Genomic DNA, 20,100 nt, shown 5'->3' on the forward strand with positions numbered 1-20,100 from the left:
GAGCACTAGCCCTGAAGTCAGAAGGACCTGAGTTCAAATTGGCCTCAGACACTCAACACTTCCTAGCTGTGTGACCCTAGGCCAGTCACTTAACCCCAGTTTCCTCAGCAAAGAGACAGACAGAGACAAAGAGACAGAGAAAAAAAGTGCAAGCTGGAGAGAGCAGAACTAAATTATTAGGCATTATTAAGAGCAAGAAATGCCCTACAGGAAACCAACTGATTATTGGAAACATGATCTTTGTTGTGGTTTTGGTATGGAGTTTCAGATTTTTATTATTCCGAACTTTTAATTTTAAAAAAAGTAAAACTGACATTTCCATGTACAAAATAATACAGAAAAAAACAATTATACAAGAGACTGTGAGTCTCTTAGAACTTACTTTTCTTTTTAAGCATATAATAAATTCAACATGTAACTTGCAAAGCTATACTCTTTGTGTGTTTCCTTCTGTCATTCCTTTTGTTCACTTCTGTGCATTTCATTTCTTTTTTGAATTTAATTTTATTTCACTTAACAAAAATCCACTTTCTCATTGGCCCACTTCTTCCCCCAAAGTTGAAAAAGAAAGAAAAACAAAACCCTTGTAAAAATTATGCTCAGTCAAGCAAAATAAATCTCTACATTGGCCAGGTTCAAAAAAATCTATGCCTCAACCCATAACCTGAGATCATCATCTTTCTTTCATGAGTTGGGTAGCATGTTTCTTCTGTGAATTAAAGAAAAAAAAAGTTTCAATGTCTCCCTTCTTCCTTTTTTTTGGTAACTCTTTGTCTCTTCCCCATTTTCCCAAAATAAAAACTAAAACATCATGGTATATTTGAATATAATAACTTCCTCCTGTGAATGCTTAATCAACAAAGTTTCTCCACAGAATTGGAGAGTTATAAATTACCTCAAAGTTTGTATAGTGTACCCTTCACTCAAATCACAGGTTCATTTTTAAAAATTCTTAAAAGTGCTTATCAGTCTCCACTTAGAAATCACAGCTTTACAGAACTCATTATTCTGGGGCAGCCTATTTCCATTGTTAGAAATCTCTACTCACTAGAATGTTGTGTGTTTGTTTTTAATTTCCTTGTTGAAATGAAATCTGCCTTCATGTACTTTGCACCTGTTAATCCTAATTTTGGCATCTGAATCCCTCTTCCACATGAAAATCTGTCCCCAACCCTTCTCTTCTCCAGGCTAGATATCCCCATCTCCTCCAAGTTCTGATCATCCAGATTCACTTTCCCGGCCACACTCAAATTGGCCATTCTAAAAATGAACTCAGTACTCAAGAGATGATCGGATGAGGACAGACCATGACAGGACTGTCACTTCCCTTGTTTTGGATACTGTGTTTCTGTTAACATAGGCCAAGTTGTCATTACCTTTTTTAGCTTCCACATCATGCTGCTGACTCACCATTGAGGTTTTAACAGACTGCAGGCTCGGTACTCACTGTATATGTTGCCCGGCGCAACAGTTTGTTGCTCCTGTACATAAAAAGCCTGTTTGGGTACAACATGACAAAATTAAAAGACATATTCCAAAAATTTATTATAGCCAAATCAAAATTATACTGAAAAGGTTTCCCCTATCTTAGCATTTCTGCTCTAAATCCCAAAAGGACCTTACAAGATTGGACAGATGGGTGGCAATAAATGTGAGAGACAGCATCTGAATCCAGCTCCTCTGACTCCAGAGTAACTGCTCTTTTAACTATACTAGAATTCCAGCAGGAAAGAATATTCTGCAATTTAAGAGCCAACAAACTGCATCTGTTTAATATTCTTTCGGTGATAATTATGCCAAAGGCATATTTTGAATGTAAGATAGCAATGTCAGTAGTGATGCTACTTTATCGATTAGGATATTTCTCTTTACATAGTTATGATGAATTCTGCCAGCACATTTAGATTCTGTTCACACTCAAACACCATTATTCTCTGCTTCTTCTAATAGTATACTTATGGAATTTTTTTATTATTTCCAATTACATGTAAAAATAATTTTGATTTGATTTTTTTAAATATTGACTTTCTTTTACTGCTTTTCCTCTCCCCAACTTGAGAAGACAAGCATTTTGATATAGATTATACCTGTGTAGTCATGCAAAACATACTTTCGTATTAGCCATGTTGCAAGAGAAAATACAAGTCAAAAAAGCCCCAAAAAGCTAAAGTAAAATTTTTTAAACATACTTAGATCTCCATTCAGATTCCATCAGTTCTTACTCTGGAAGTACAAAGCATTTTTCATACATCCTTAGGAATTGTCTTGCATCATTGTAGTACTGGGAATAGCTTTTAATAGTATTAATAATGATTTCTTCAGTGATTGGTTTTTCATGAAAAACGGATTATTGTATGTTTTGAAGAAAACAGCTAAAACAATATTCAGTTTAACAGGCTGGAAGAGTCCATGCTAAGAAAGACCCTTATCTTCAGGAATGATAATAGTTCAAGGATGCATATGCCCAGCCTTAACACTGGCACAGTCACCCACTGCTCCCCTCTCAGAACCCATGTGTATGTTGCATCCCCGGTGAATGAGCTGGTCTTTGTGCACCTAGCATTTCTCTCAGGACACCAGTGCATACAAATGTAGGATTTTTGCCTTTTAATTTCCTGAACCATTCAATCTAATCTTTGAGGGAAAACAAAACTCTAAAACAAACTGGATAGAATATATAAGATTCTATCCATGCCGTTTCTGTATTTAATTAGCAATTGTTATTGTTTGAATATTTGGAATGCTGAATGTGCTAGCATAACATGTGAATGCAGCAGAGGGTATACATAGCTGTTATCCTTCCAGTTATTTGCATATTTTAACAAGTGCTTTTGACACATACCCACACATAGCGATAATAATATTTGGTTTTCCTGGAACACTTGTTTGTGATTATATAATTTTTAACATTCTCTTGATTCCAGTTTATCATATTCTATATTCCCAAAGTCCTAAAACCAGATGTTCCAAAAATTGTTCTTCAGTTTTTGTATTCAAATTTAAGTAGAAAATATATAATGTATCATTCTACTCCATTCCACTAGATTTATTAGGTGTTTATTGTGTGCAGGGTTTTGGACTGGAGTCTGGGTATATGTAGATGATAAATCACAGCAAACCTGTTCTCAAAGTGCTTATATTCAAATGGGGTCAGGAGGTGAGAAGAGAGAGGGGAGGAAGCATGGACTATAGTGACAACTGTAATCGGAGCTAAAATGTGATTGTAATAAAAGAGAGATCCAGAACACCGTGAGAATTTGGGAGGAAAGAGATCACTTGGAGCACAGAATCTTCATGGAAAGAGTGACACTTATGCTGGGCTTGGGAAGGAACAAGAGATTTCGTATGGTGGAATTGTGGAGCCAGGGCACTCCAGGCATTGGGTGGGAGCTGGAGGAGGAATGAGAGCAGGAGAGTACTGCAGGGGATGAGTAAATAAGTCATGGTCTAGTCTGGCCAAAACATACAGTGTTTGGAAAGAAATCATGCGAAATCTGAACACTGAATACAATGAAAAGGTACCATAAATGAACTATCCAGCGCCACTGTTCCTCACCATCATGCAGAAGATACTGTTGGCTTCACCCTAAATCACCAGGACAGAATCTAAGGTGACAAACCACCAGTTCTGTGAGGAACTTACAGTTTCTATAAGAAAAGAGACTCAGGAATAAAGACAGGAACACAGGAACAAAAGATCAGTTGCAGTTGTATTATTAACCTCGGAAGGTAGGGGTGGGAATTGGAATAGAATTAGGGAGCAAGGACAAAAACCATAAATGCTGAAGAGCAAAGAACAAAGATTCTCTATATTCCAATGAATTTCTGATCTCAGTGATGTGAACATTCCCCCAACACCATCCCACAGCCATCAGAAGGAGGTTTCTGAGTTCAGAGGTAGAAGGGACTTTAGGAGTTATCAAATCTAACCCTTTTATTTTACATTGTAAGTGACCTGCCCAAGCACAGACACTTTAGTATCTCCTTCAGGATTAGAACTCCATCTTCAAAATCCTAGTCTAAACTTTATGCCATCTAACTTCCTCTCAATTTTGATTATTTCCTTTTACATAGAACAGTTGGATTTGATCAGTCTGTGAGATAAATTTGAACGAATTGAGGGTTGATCCTGTCTTATATGGCAGCTTAGAGTAGAGAAGAGCCTGTTAATCTAATTTTCCTACATAAAAAGCATGTCAGTATGAATTTATTATGTAGACAGTTATTTAATAAATATGAGTTTATAATATATGCAATATGTTACATATGTGTAGGCATACTTATATATAATATTTATATGTGTGTGTATAACTTACAATATACATTTATATGTGTATATGAGTAGAGAGAAACAAAGAGAGAAAAAGAGAAATGCACATCATGTATATGGAGGACCCCATGGTAATTTATTTGAAATACTATTAAATGAGAATTATGATTTGTCCAAATGTTTTATCTCCTAATTTTATTATATAGTGTATATACTTTAGTACTTTAATAATGTATGATTAAAGAGGATGTCATCCCATGAATTATATATCTTTTTCCTCTATTCAGTGTCATATGTCCATAACTACTCATTTTATCTTCACCCATAACAGATATGGTTAAGCAAAAAAATAGGCCTGATTCTTTTTTTTTTCAGAAACAATATAAAAGGATGAAATAATTTAGGAATCATCATGATATATTCCAAAGTTGGGATAAAAAGTTATGCCTAATAAAAAACAAGTCAAATGCTAATGAAAATAGCCTCAAATGGGCTATAAAATCTCATGTTGGCATCGGGTAGTCCTAAAGAGAGGGAGCAGAAGACAAGGAAAAAGAAAGATTTTAAGTCTAACCCCTTGGAAATACAATTTCTAATATCTATCTTGAATTAGTGAATAGATGCTAATTCTAGATGTCTAATAGTTGAAGCATGCTTGAGGAAAATTTAATATCTACAGTATTGCATATATGAAATGAGTATGAGAGAACTTGACTAAAATTTCTTAGTTTTTTCTTTTTAGAAAAATAAAATATAATTTATTAAAAAGAGAAAAAAGAACAACGGCATGACTTACAGGTAGCAATGTAAAAGCAAGAATCTAGAACTAGAATGGAATTTGACAAAGATTAAATAAAAGCCAAAATATATGGATGATTTGGATAGGGAAGGAACAAAAGAAAGATGAAGAAATCAGCTGGTAGTTATTATGGATATGCTAATATTTGGATTTTAGCATGACTAAAGTTTTAAGAAAAATAGAATCAATTTGGTTCCAATTGATCAATAATGAACAGAACCAACTACATCCAGTAAAAGAACACTGGGAAATGAATGTGGATTGCTTGCATTTTTGTTTTTCTTCCCAGGTTATTTTTACCTTTCTAAATTTGATTTTTCTTGTGTATCAAGAGAACTGTATAAATATGTATACATATATTGTATTTAAGATATACTTTAATATGTTTAACATGTATGAGACTGCCTGCCATCTAGGGGAGGGGATGGAGGGAAGGAAGGGAAAAGATGGAACAGAAGTGTTTATAAGAGTCAATGTTAAAAAAAAAAAATTACCCATGCATATGTTCTGTCAATAAAAAGCTATAATAATAATTTTTAAAAAGAAAAATATGATCAGATTTTTGGAAAAGTCAGGTCATATATTAATATTGAGTTTTAGGTACCCTTTGTAACCTGATTAGTGTCTGAGACACTGAGACACCATTCAGATAGAAATAGATGTCCAGCAGGCAGCTGAAAATTCAGAAAAGAATGTGCTTGTGCGCTCGCTCGCTCGGTTTCTCTCTCTCTCTCTCTCTCTCTCTCTCTCTCTCTCTCTCTCTCTCTCTCATTTTCTCTCTCTCTCTCTTTTTCTCTCTCTCTCTCTCTCTCTCTCTCTCTCTCTCACTCTCTCTCACTCTCTCTCTCTCTTTCTCTCTCCATATACACATATATCTGCATAGAGTACATCCCAATGGAGAAGGGATAGCCATTCAATCAATCACCAATAATCAAAATTTAATAAGCTCCAACTACATTTTTGACAGATTCAGCAGGATGCCAACTGAGAAAGAAGAATCAAATTTAATAACTAAAAGCAATTAAGTTGCATTCCCAGGGATTTGTTCATTTGGGCTTTACTATATTTAAGGAAAAATTTGCAGTCAGTGTGTTTTTTTAACCGATAATGCCATTTCATAAGGAATTATAACTTGTAACTCTGGAACCTTTTTAGGTCATTTTTTTAGGTCATTTTACTTAAGCATAACAAATTCATCTTCCCATAATGATTGAGGATCTTTCTAAAATTGGGGGAGGGTTGTATCCTAAGTTCTAATTATCATAATATTCAATGGTCACCAATCACTTCTTTTTGCATATTACTATATATTACTTATACAGAGGATTTATTCTCAGAATCTCTTTTTTTTACATTTTAATTTATCATTTTCTACTATATTCTTCGATTTTTAGTTCCAAATTCCCCCTCCCACTCCCTCTCATACCCACTAAGAAGGCAAACAGTCTGATTATCAATACAAAATCTTTGCGTGCTAGTCATATTTTTAAAGCAAGAAAAATAAAATGAGAAAATTATACTTGTTTTGCATTCCAAATTCATCAGTTCCCTCTCTGTCGGTAAATATCATTTTTATCAAAAGTCTTTTGGAATTATTTTGGTATTATATTGATCAGAATAGTCAAGTCTTAAAAAAAAATGTTTTTTCACAGTTGATCATTATAGTATTGCTGTTACTGTGCACAGTGATCTCCCATTTCTTCTCATTTCACTTTGCATAAGTTCATATAGTTCTTGCTGTGTTTTTTTTTCTGAAATCATTTCCCTTATCACTTCTTATAGAATAATGGCATTCCATCACAATCATGTGCCACAAATTGTTCAGCCATTTGCTAATTAATGGGTATATCCTCGATTTACAATTCTTTGCTATCACAAAAAGAGCTGCTATAAAGATTTTTGTACATGTAGGTCCTTTTTCTTTTTCTTTTTCTTTGATCTCTTTGAGCTATAGATCTAATAGTAGTATTGCTGGGTCAAAAGGTAGGCATGGTTTTATAGTTCCTTAGGCCTAGTTCCAAATTGTTCTCCAGAATGGTCAGATCAGTTCACTACTGCTCTACCAACAGTTCATTAATGTAACTATTTTCTCTCATCCAAACCAGCATTTGTCATTTTTGATAGATGTGAGATAGCATGTCAGAATTGTTTTAAATTGCATTTATCTAATCAATAATAATTTAGATTTCATGTGACTATAGCTTTGATTTTTTTTTTCTTTTGAATATTGCCTGTTTATATCTTTTGGCTATTTGTCAATTGGGGAATGGCTCTTATTTTTATAAATCTGACTCAGTTCAATATTTAGTTTATATTTGAGAAATTAGATCTATATCTTGCTATAATTTTTGTATATATATATATATATATATATATATATATATATGTATATGTATTACTGTCTGTGGTAATTTTAGCATGATGTAGTTTCTCTCTGTTCTTGCTTTTGCTTTCTCTGAGATCATGATTGCTACCTCTGCCTTTTTTTTGTTTTAGCTGAAACATATTAGATTCTACTTCAGTCCTTTATTTTAATTCTGTGTGTATATGTGTTTCTATTTCAAGTATATTTCATATAAACAACATATTGTTGGATTCTGGTTTCTAATCTATTCTACTCTTTACTTCTGTTTTATGGGTGAGCTTATTCAATTCACATTCATGATTATATCACTAACTGTGTCTTTCCCTCAGTCTTATTTTCTCATTCATATTTAATATCTTTGGCAATATATATGGATAAATAAATGAAAATGCAGTGCTAGAATTCATTAAGCATTGTACCCATTCCAAAATAGACTGCCAAACATGAATATAGATATTGTGACCAGACAGACTGTACATATGGCCTTTACATAGTAGTAGTAGTAATATTTTTAAAGTCTTCCTGAACAAGAAATATGCAGAAAACAATTGCTTTCCACTCAAGAAAGTAATCAGAATTTGTTGATGATAATAATTCCTATATTGATCATGCTTTAGCAGCTTAGCGTAGTTGACAGAGATCTGGACTTGTAGGTAGGAGCCTTGAGTTGAATTCTTCCCTCCTTTAATTTCTAGTTATGTTATCCCAGGCAAATCATATAACTCTCAAATCCCAAGTCCCCTCATCTGTAAAAACAGGATAATCGCACTTGAACTACCCACCTCATAGAATTGACACTGGAAGGAAAATTCTTTGAAAACCTTAAAGCAGTGGTTCTCAAACTTTTGTTCTCAGTATCTTCATGTTGTTAAAAAAAACTATCGAGGATTTGTTCAGAGTTTTTCTTCACATGGGTTATATTTATAGCTATTTACTATATTAGAAATAAAAAATAATTTTGAATTTGTAGACCCTCTGAAAGGATTTCAGAGACCCCAACAATTCTTTGGACTACATTTTGAGGACCATTGCCTTAAAGCATTATATACGTGTGGATAACTGTTTTGGGCACTTTCTGAGGGAAAAAAGTCAAAGCATTTTTTTCTTTGATGGAACTTGTACTTTTCAGATAGGCGATGGCTCGCAATGCCCAGCAATATTAAGTCTTGCTATATCAAGCATCCAGCTGGATGAATAGCAGTACATATGTGTTGCTGATACCCCCATGATCTGACTCAGCCATCAGGATTACATCCAGAATCATGTGTATCAGCTTCTTAATGAATTCTGAGTTTGATTGAGGTGAAGCCTGCAGTTATGTGAATTATTAGTTGGAATTTCAGAGATTGATTGAGTCATCTGCTCCCTTTGTTGCCTTCTGTTTTTCTACCTTTTCTCATTAAAAAGGGAAATTCTGATGAGCTGTAATTTACAGGATCCATATTTTTTCCATTTGAATTCATAGAGAAGCGAGCAACAAATGTTTAGTGTACAGGACACTTCACCTAAAAGGAAGTGAATGTGGTTCTGTTCTGAGAAGCACATTTAGTGTTTTGGCATGTGGCACCATGTGAGTTCTAAAAATTTTTTGAATCTAAGATTGTCTGTGGTCTGGAGAACTTCTTTGATCCCTTTAAGTGAACACAGCAGTTTTACACTTCAGTATTTGGAATCGCTTTCTTGGTCTCTTCCAGATGGGACCAACCACTCTCAGGAAATGAGTTCCAACTGCTTCTCCCCAGATTTATATGCAACTCAAAGAAATTTATCAGTTTTCTGAATAATCAGTAGCATTGCACAGCACACTTCTGTTCCCTTACATAAATTATTTTAAACACTTTCCTGGTGTTGTTTTCAAAGTCAGTTCTGGATTAATATATGTAACCTTCCTTGCACCTTTTATGAGTCATTGTCAATTTATGTGAGATATGTGCTAAAGTGGATATAAAAGCCCTTTGGCAAATATATTCCTTCCCAACAATTTAGAAAAATGCATTATACTCCCATGAGGGTGGATAATTGAATTCAAAAATGCCACAAGGAGAGAAAACACCCTAAAGTTTTTGTTTTCTGGTGTGTTGGTGTTAATGTTTGGGGAACTGGGGAAGAGGGGAGCCTGAGGGATGTTTTTGTATTAAGTGAAAATATCCTTGGAATCAGTTTTTGTGTACTTTTGTCATGCTCTTGCTAAATTTAAGATATGTTAGTGCCTGAATCATGGGTTGATATTTGGCTTCCACGTTGGGGGAACTACCAGTGGGGCCATTTCTCAGATAGATGGACTGGTATGAAGTACAGATAGCAGAGGACTTGCCATTTCCATTCTATCCAAAATTTTTACTTACAATTTCTATCCTAAATCCCAAATGGGCAGGCACAAGTGGCCAAGAAACTTCAGTCACATTACTTGGGGTTATATAGAGGATCTACTTTAAGATTCAATGGGACTGTTCATTATTTTTATAAACAATGAGCACTAATTTTCTTCAACCTTGTATTATCATTTTTAGTAGTTAAATTTAACAAGCTTCTATTTTAAAATAAAATAAGTGGGTTTAGTGAAATATATCCAATGAGCATAACTACTTCTTGTTAGAGAAAATAAAAACATTAAACATTCTTTTCAGATGTACAGAAAGTACAATCTTTCTTTTTTTTAAAACAAACATACCCAGACATATATCTAAATGATTATTGTTTTTCAAATAAGTTGTTGCTTGTTGGAATTCCAACAGTTGCTCAAAACATTTTTGGAACCCTTTTGGAATTAACCTTCTAAGTGAAAGAGAGAAGCAGGAAGGAAGGGAGAAAGAAAAAAGGGGAAGGAAGGAAAGAGGAAAGGAAAGAGAAGGGAATATAAAGAAGAGGGAGGGCAATTTGTTTAGATCATAGAATGCACAAAGAGGGATAATGTGTAATAAACATAAAAAGAGAAGTTGGATTCATTGTGAATGGCTTTTTTTGCAAAAGAAAGACTTTTAAAATTTGATCTAAGTTATAATAGGAGGCCATAGCAGCTTAATGAGCAGGAGAACTAACATGGTCATACTGAGCTTTCAGAATCATAATTTGGTACATGCATGGAAGACATATTAGAGACAAGAGGAATAATTAGGCAGTGAGAGTGAACAAGCATAATGGCCATGTAAATGAAGAGAAAAGAAGGAATGTAGGAGAAATTGCAGAGGGAGAATCAACAAGAGTTGGCAACTAATTAGGTATGTGGAGTGACAGATAGTGAGAAGGTTATGAACCTGGGTGACTAAATAGATATTCATACCCTTGAAATTAGGGAAAGGAGTAGCCTTTGCCCATCATTTTACCACCATTGATGATATTTTTTTAAATGTGCAATAGGTGCTAAATGTACTTTTAAAAAGAGATATTCCAAAAATATTTTAAGCAATGGCAAATTCACTATAATGTGTATAATCTCCAATACATGGCTAATTTGAAGAATGATAATAATTTGGATATTTTTTAAATAGTTCTGTTACTTTATAGAGAAACTTTATTCATTTTTTCCACAGTAAACAAACCAAAATTATATTTCAACCTCAAACTGTGGTTTTTTTTTTTTGTTTGTTTGTTTTTGCTTTGGAATCAGAGTAGGAGGGGTACAGAGTTTGAGGGAGGGGACAAATAAATACAGGATACAACAAACCTCAAAACAATGCCTAAATATGAAGCAGCCTGTTATTTGTGACCATGCCAGAATTCTTGAAGTGATTTCTTTTGTTATTCTGATACAGTGGATAAATAAAATATTTGTTTACTTGATAGATATGAAAGGAGCCACGAGTGTTTAGAAATTAATATCTTGAGCATTTATTTTTTTATAGAAATGTTGTCAGATGTTCCACAAGAGATGTATTTTAATCATCAAAAACATTGCTTTGTATATTTAATGATCTTTGACAATTGTTAAAAGGCGGATGGAGGGAAGAGATTAATTTTCACCCTTCTTAAGGCAGATTTTAAAAGCAGATTATTTATATAGAAATCTTATCTAAGGTTAAGTCCAGACTACAGAAGAGTGACAGAATCATGAATAATTATATAAATTCTGTCAAAAATTTGCCAATGCCACAAAAGTTATAGGCAGGAAAACTCAATAAATTATATATTACCTCTTTACATTATTATAAATTATAAAGTGCATTTATTTGAACATAGGAGGAGGAGGCTACAGATTCAGTTGTAAGAATCCAATTAATTTCAAAGACCTCAAATTTTTTCCCTTTGTGCAAAGTTTCATCCCTGTATCAAAGTTTACAAATTAGTGCATAAGTGAAAATAATAGCTTTGTATATCACTTTTAAGACTTGAAAAGCACCCAATAAAGCTTTTATCATTTTATCTTCATAACAGCTCTGGAAGGTAGGTGCTATGTTATCATCTCTATTTTACAATTGAGGAAATTAAGGCTAAGTAACTTGGCCAGGGTCACACAACTAGTAAATGACTGAATTTCAACTCAAATCCTGAATAAATGTTGGGAAGTCTTATGAAGAGTTTAAACAGCTGTGAAAACAGGGATCAAAGAGGACTTATAATAGATTGATGACACTGAGAATTAAAAAAAAGAGATAAATTGGAGAAATATTATAAAGGTAAACTCCATCAAGCTTGGTGATAAATATGGATTTGAAAAGAAGGAAAAGAGAAAAAAATGAAGAAAGATAATCTCAAATTTGGAGCAAATTGGCAGATTATGCTACCCCAGGCTAAGGGAGTTAAATAAAAAGTAGGAATAGTTTTAGGAAGAAAAATGGCAAATTCATTTTGGACATGATGGGTTTGTGATATTGGTGGGGTGTCTTTGGGGAAGCATCTTAGGCATAAAAAGACATAAGATATCAGACTTAGAAATATATATTTGGTCGTTATTTGCATATAAGATGATAGATAATTGGAGTGATAGCATCTGTATAGTATAAAAAGAAGAGAATCAGAGAGAGACCATTAAGGAATAGCCATATTACAGAAGCAGAAGAAGAAACAGAGAAGTAGAAGAGAAACAAAAACATTTGTTTGAAACTACTTTTAAATTGTATGAAAAGTGCCTGCTTCCATATAGGCTAATTTATTCTTTTATGTTGTTTCTTACTCTTAAGTAATCCTATAGAACAATTATCTGAGTTGAGAGCACAGCAATATTATATAGGCAGTGGAAATCCTTTCAGTTTTGTTTTCATCATTTGATTCATTGATATTCTTCCAAATTAAATGGAATATGAAATTTGATTTCTCAACTGATAAGAAATATGAATAGATCTTTCTCAAAGAAAAAAGCTATCAATAGCCATATGAAAAAAAATGTTCCAAATCATTAATAATTAAAGAAATGCAAATTGAGGAAACTCTATGTCATATTCATTAGATTAGTAAAGATGACAAAAAAAGGAGAATAACAAATGTTGGAAAGACTTCAAGTAAAATGTCACTTTGATGCACTCTTGATGGAGCAGTCAGTTGGTTCAACCATTCTGTCCAAATGTCTTGAATCATGCCCAAAGTCACTAAACTCTGCATATCTTTGGAGTCCAAAGGTGATACCACTATTAGGCCTGTACTTTAAAGAGATTGCAGAAAGCTGAAAAGAAAATGTATACAAAAATATTTACATCTGTTCTTTTTTATTGTAGCAAAGAACTAAAAATTAAGGGGGTACCAATCAATTGGGGAATGACTGGACAATTTATGTGCATGAATGCAATGAAATGTATTGCTCCATAAGAAATTCTGAAAGAGGAAAAGTTGGAACAGAAGTGTTTGCAAAGGTCAATGTTGAAAAATTACCCATGCATATTTTCTGTCAATAAAAAGCTAGAATTAAAAAAAAAAAAGATATTCTGAAAGGGATGAATGGTTTCAGAAAGACTTTAGTAAACTTAGATGAACAGATGCAGAATGAAATGAGGAAAGAACTAGGAAAACCATTTATCACCATAGCAACAATGCAAAGATAAACAACTTTTAAAGACTTAACTCTGATTGATAGAGTGACTATTTCTAGTACCAGTGCTGAACTGTTTCCCACTTGCTGACTGGGAGGCTGTAGATTCAAAGTGCCTGATGATATATAATTTTTGGCCATGGACAATGTGGGAATTTATTTTTCTTGATTATATATACTCATTACAGGTTTTTTTTTAAATTTTTCTTGTTTTTCTTTTTGGTTGGCCAGAATAGGAGAAAAAAAGTAAATACTTGTAAATTAAAAAATAAAACAAAAATTTTTTAATAATGTGAAAGCCAATACTACTAAAAAATATCTATTCTGTGGCCTGAGGAGCAAAGAATAAATTAGAAGTTCTTTAAGGTCATTTCCACTCTATACAGTATTTGGGCTTTAAGGAAATACTTTTTTCCCTTGACATTCAACTGCTAATGTTGAATAAGAGAATATTAATATTGTCTCATTCCTTTGATTTTTTTAGATAACAATCAACAGAGACAGCAATGAAGATGTGAGCTCCCCCAAACATGGAAAAGAGGATCCAGACAATGAACCCCATGTAGGAGGCAATACTTGGGCTGGTGGAACAGGTTGGTATTCACTTCTCTAGGGAGACATTATAATGAGTAGCTTCTATAAATTCTGTATGATCTCTGAAACCTCATGACTATCCAAAGACTGGAATTCCTTTTATAGCTCCATATCATAAAAGCCAGCCTGTCATTCTTCTTGCCCCCGGGCTCTTTTTTAGCTCTGGCAGAGTGCCAGAAACCTGTAGAGCGGTTGTCTGCTGCCCAGGTGAAGGAAGAAGGATGGCTCCAGCGTGAATTTGATGGCTGTGGCCCATTCCTTCCTCTTGGCTGCCTGGCTAGTCCATTGTTCCCCATCTCAAGCATCTTCCTCCTTCCTCTGTGGCAGCTGATGTAGCTCCATCTGCTCTGATTCAGGAATACAGCCAAAATGTATGTTTGCTGTCTGATCTTATCATGGCCTATAAGGAATGTGAGAACATCATTCATCCTTCCCCTCCCCTCAGTTCAAGTGAATGCTGTTTCTAGCCTTAGACATCTCTAGAGGCAATGAGCATCTACCTTGGGACAATGTGCTATCTAGCAGGCCTGAGGACATTGATCAATTTGTGAAATTTCAGCTGTAAAGCTGGGATATTTTTAGAAATGTACTTTAATCTGAAAATTAGTGTCAAGCTGATAAGACTTAATCCACATGAAATGCATTGTAGAAGAGAGGGGAACAGATGAGGGGTTTCCCAGAATCAAGCTACTTGACCATTCTAGCATCTCATCTTAACTGAAAGTTGTTCATTTTTAAGACCTCTAGTTTTACCATCTAAAGAGTTGAGGGATAAGTAAGTTTCTATTTTTGTAAAGATTCTCAACTCTTCATTTCTATTCTTTCTTTTTTTCCTTTCATCTTTGTTTTTTCTCTTCTATCATTCTTCTCAACAAGAATTTTCTAATTTGACCTCTCTTTTTACCTAAACTTTTCAGTTTCTTTTTTTTTTTTAAAGCTAGAGCCCCTCCACTGTTCAGAATCAGCTTTTTAAAATTAATCTCCTGTGTTCACTACCTTCCTTATGTAGAAGTGCCCCCAAAGGTTTAGTTCAATTCAACATGCATTTATTAAGCCCCTACTTTGTGCCTTCAAAGTGGAGATATAAACAGAAATGCAAGAATTCCTGCCCTCAAGGAGTCTGCATTTCCAGAGAGCAAATAATTTGGACATTTGTACTAGCTATCAAGAGACATGAAGATTTGGGTGTGTCATGCTCTCCACCCAAAACTCTCTGAGTCACAGGTCACAGAGAAATCATTTTTCTCATCTTCCCTGCCACCAGAAAATATTGATGTCCCCAGTGTATCCTGTGACCTGCATCTAACCCATCCGTCATAGCATCCTCAAAATAGCTGTGGATCCTTTCACCAGTTCCAGAGATAATCTCAGCCTCATTCTTCATCTTCTCATACCTATGAATAAATTATTTTTGGAAAGGAAGACATTTTAAGAAAAGAGACTAAAAAACAGAGCAAAGAGAAAAAGTTTTAAACACCTTACAGACAGAGGATTATGACTTATTGTAATCCTTTAAACATTGAACCCCCTCAGTAACTGGGGAAAGTTTATCCTATAGAAAAAAGAACTTAGATTGTATCTGGCTCTAGATATTTGAAGCACTGTCATGTAGAAGAGGGATCAAATTTGTTTTTCATAGGCCCTGAAGGCAAACTGGCATCAACTTAGAAGCTTTACTAAGACAAACCCAGAGCATTCTAACAGAACCTGTGTGATGGCCTGCCCTGTGAATGCAAGTCTTCAAGCAGAAGTTAAATGACCATCTTGGTTGGATACATTGTCAAAATGAGGGTTATTCAGTAGAAATTGAACTCTGAAATCCCTTCCAATCCTAAGATTCTGTGATTTTTAGTTTCAAACTACTATGTGGATGTGTGAGTGAAAAAAAGACATTTCCCTGAAGATTGTACCTTTTATATAATAATAAAGTAATTATGCGGATGTGTTGGGAGGAAAATTTTAAAACTGGTAATGCAATATATATGTTTGTTGTGTGGATTATGCTGTAGATTGAGTCAAGAGATTGAGCTTTGTCATTGGATGATCTATGAATGAGTTAAGCCAGTTAAGATCTCTGTACATGCAATTTTTTCTTATGATATAATGGAATTATTGTTTATATTATACATACTCACAAAATATTATAAAGAGGAATAAGCTAATATCTGGGAAGTAATTTTTTAGCATTTTGATTTCTTGGTTTTTTCCTTTAAACTAATTTGAATTTTATTATACATAGTAAATCTACCTGCACTTGAACAGAATATGTGACTCTGCACAGTCATTTAACCTCTCTCAGTCTCAAGTTTCTTACCTGTAAAATGACTTTAATAGTAGCATAAACTTTAGAGTTGATGTATGGATCAAATAAGATCAAATGTAAAATGTTTTGCAAACGTAAAGCAAATATTAGCTAGTTATCATTGTTGTTAACACAGATAAGCATGCCTTATTATGTATTCAGTGTATAAAAAATATATTTACTTATTTATAGATTCATGTATTTCTGAAGCCTTTCCAGGGTCCAAGGCCCATAGATGAGGAACCATAGTTCTAGTTGTTATCCAATATGTTCAAAATATAGTTCTAACTATCCTAGAGTAGAGGTCAACTGTGAAGTCTGGGAACAAAATACATAAAATACATAAAAATTCAAAACTACATAGAAAATATTTGTTTGTGATTTTCTAAGTCTATGTGTAGCAAGTAGCAGGGATATATTTATTTATCCATAGGTATAAAGGATACAGAAAATAAAAAGCATTGCCTTCAATAAACTTTCAATATATTAGTAAATAGAGAAATACACAGATGGATATACAGGTCACACAAGGCAGCTTGTGAATACCAGGGGTGTGATATAAAAATTAAATGCTTTTGCAATAAAGAGAAATGTGGATTAGGAAGCCTTTGGAGATTTGGAGAGATGGAAGAAAGTGGGAAAGATAGTCTTCCAAACATATAGTTATATTTTACTTAATTTATATTTTAATTAATCTTATTATTATATTATTTATGTTTTAAAAGCATGTTACACACTTTTTTTTTTTTGGTTTTTTTTATGTTACACACTTTTGAAAGATAACTTTTTGTCTGGGGCAAAAGTAAATTGACCACCCTGATTTCACTGTTTTGTTTTTTTTTTCTCCAGGAGGTAGAGACACTGCTGGTCTAGGTGGTAAAGGGGGTCCATACCGATTGGATGCAGGCCATAACGTGTATCAGATCTCTCAGGCAGAGAAAGATGCCATCCCTGAAGAAGTGAAGAGGGCTGCAAGGGAGATGGGCCAAAAGGCTTTTCAAGAAAGGTTCTTATTCACTCTTTCTACATAACAGAAATGTTCTGTTTCTTGAGTAACACAAGTTAATATTCATTGTTTTGAAATGCCATGGATGGAATATGGTTATTATCTATTTGCCTGACAAACGATTCCATAGAGCACATTGGCAAATAAGCTGAAAAGCTCAACTACCCGACCTGTCCTGTGGGGGTGTGGGTGTAAGCTAATAGAAAGTGTATATTAAACTCTTCAGTGTGTGTACCCTGTATTTCACCTAATGCTGGGTATTGCCTCTGAGTGTTCTGTGACATAAGGAAGACGGAGATATAAATATAAGCTGAGGAGTCAGGGAAAACTTCTGAGAGGACCTGAGCATTGAGGTGGGCTTTGAAGGACAGCTAGGGATTTGGTGGAAGGAAAGAAAGACATTCCAAGTAAGGAGAAAAGCATGAGCAAAGACCCAAGAGTAGGAATGAATGTTGTCTCTATGGAAACAGGAAGGAAACTGACTGGACAAAGTGGAGAGCATTTCTCTGAGGAGCAGAGATGCACACAGAATATGGGCTGGGGGCTAGGATGCCCAGGTTTACTCTCTACTTGTGCCTTGGTCGAGGGTCAGAAGAAAACAAGCTTGGTAAACCCACACGGGGAGAAGGGGACCTTGGAGGCGATTTAGAATCCATTGTTTTTAAACCAGCTTCTGATTTCATGAGTATAGGGAAGTCCTGGAAGAAGAAACTCTTTCTTCCAGTGCAGATCTGCCACTGCTTTAAAATGTATATTCTCAGAATGATATGTAGGAGAAGTGATTAGGGTCACACAACTAGTATAGGTCAGCCCCAAGTCTTTTTTACTCCAAGACCTGGTCTCTGTCTACTATATCATTTATTTAATCATCAGTTCTCTTTTCTATCTCATAAGGTTATTTTTTATTATTTAAGTAGAACACAAGTTAACTTTTCAGCCAAAATGAAAAATGTTAAACAAATTCTCAGGAAATCCTGGAACTGGGTACTTTGCAGGTGGTTTGGGCAGCAGCTTTCCTTATTTGTAGCACACTTAAAGGGCTTGTGCACGTTCAAAGTGGAACATATTCAAGTAGACAAGAATTAGTGAATTCCTCCCACTCTGGACATCTGGCATCATGTGCTTATACATCCTGTAAATAAATAACACAAAACAATAGAGACATACGTGCAAATTCCTCCTGCCTGCCAATCCCTCAGGAAAGGCTGTACCTCCAATAACCCCCCATCAGTCATTAGACAGAATAAGAGAGTCAAAAGGCCAGAATTCTGGCCTTAGCTTTGCCTCTTGTTCATTTTGTATCTAAATAACTCATCTAACCTCTATATGCCTGAGTTTCTATACATACAAAATGATAATGGTGATAATTTACATTGTACTCATCTAGGGATGTTAAAAGAATAATTGATATTTTAGGATGAAATGCCTTTAAAGCCCTTTAGGGGAAAAAAAGGGGGTTATAGAAATCCAAGATACTGTTATTAAAATGCTGTTTCATTTCTTTATGAATTTAACTCTCAGCTTAGAAAAGGCTGTTTTCTACAATTATTTCAACAATTTCAAAAATTATAGAGAATTAGAAACTAGTCCTCATTTTTCTCTCCTTCTCTCTTTCCCCATTTCTACTAAAGAGTCTGTTTTGATGGGCTTAATGAAATTCACCAATAATTTTTGCTTTGGAATTATTGTACATATAAACTGGCAAATATGCCTAATTTGCTAGAAAGCTGAGTATGCCATGATATACCATGGGACTAATAGAAAATATGGGAAGTACTCTTGTAGAATAGTTGGGGACAGATATGCAAACTCATTCTTTTTCATAAATCAAGGATGAGAAACCTCTTTCTGACTACTTACCCATAGAGAAAAATAAAGAGAAGACTGCTTGAATTTTGTTGGGAGCAGGAAATGTTAATTGAGAGAAATTTTTAAGAAAAGAAAATGTTTCACTTAGTCTCCAAATTAATAACAATGAAAAAAATCTATTGAATAAAGCAAAGACTGGACAACCACCTCTCATAGAGTTCTACTAGATGTTCACTGGGTTCCTTCCAAATTTCATATTTTGTAATTCTGTGAAATAATCAAATTATTTTGCAATGTTATCGCTTTAGATGTTCCTTTTAGTGCTACAGATAGCAATTCCTCCCTGGTTGCCCCATGAACATGGCTTGTTCATGACTTCCCATATGCTTATCACATAGAATCCATCCAATATGCTGAGTACTTTCCTCCTTTTCTCCTGACATTGTGACGATATCTGGGAGACAAACAAGTTATCCTTCCCTTGCCCCTCTCCTTTACCACATGACCAGTCTCTTCTTTTTTTGCTAAAATACTTCTTGGATGGCATCCTCTCTTCTGAGTCTCCCGTCATTCTTTTATTTTGTGTGGCAATCTGCCAAAAGGAAAAAAAAACACAGATGCCTTTCTAGTTCCCTCTGAACAATACTTTTTAATTTTTCAGAGGCTAAAGTCCCATGATTTGTGATGATACGACATCAGCAGAGTAGTTTTATTAAAAAACTGAGCTTTTGGCTCAAAGAGAAATTTGGGATGATTAAAGATCCTTCCCTTTTCCTGAAGACAATTTACCTTATTATTTGATTCCGGTCTCAATTCATTGTCCATTTACAGTCTAACAATCAATTAACAAGCATTGACTGTCAGTCAGCAGTCAATAAGCATTCATTAAGTTGCTAATTATATGCCAAGCACTGTGCTAACCACTGGAGATATAGAAAAATGAAAGCACATTGTCCCTACTCTCAAGGAGCTCACATTCTAATAAGAGAGAAAAGA

At 34.4% G+C, this 20,100-nt stretch overlaps 1 protein-coding gene across 1 annotated transcript in view; it reads left to right on the top strand.

The window, feature by feature from the left end:
- The window catches only part of VWA8 (von Willebrand factor A domain containing 8), a 404,132-nt gene that overhangs the window by 335,860 nt on the left and 48,172 nt on the right, over positions 1-20,100 (top strand). Inside the window, exons 38-39 of the mRNA XM_051983869.1 lie at positions 13,878-13,986; positions 17,139-17,295. Coding sequence (XP_051839829.1) covers positions 13,878-13,986; positions 17,139-17,295 — 266 coding nt within the window. The remainder of the gene's footprint in view (positions 1-13,877; positions 13,987-17,138; positions 17,296-20,100) is intronic.

This window comes from Antechinus flavipes, chromosome 3 (genome assembly GCF_016432865.1).
Source record: "Antechinus flavipes isolate AdamAnt ecotype Samford, QLD, Australia chromosome 3, AdamAnt_v2, whole genome shotgun sequence".
NCBI lineage: Eukaryota > Metazoa > Chordata > Mammalia > Dasyuromorphia > Dasyuridae > Antechinus > Antechinus flavipes.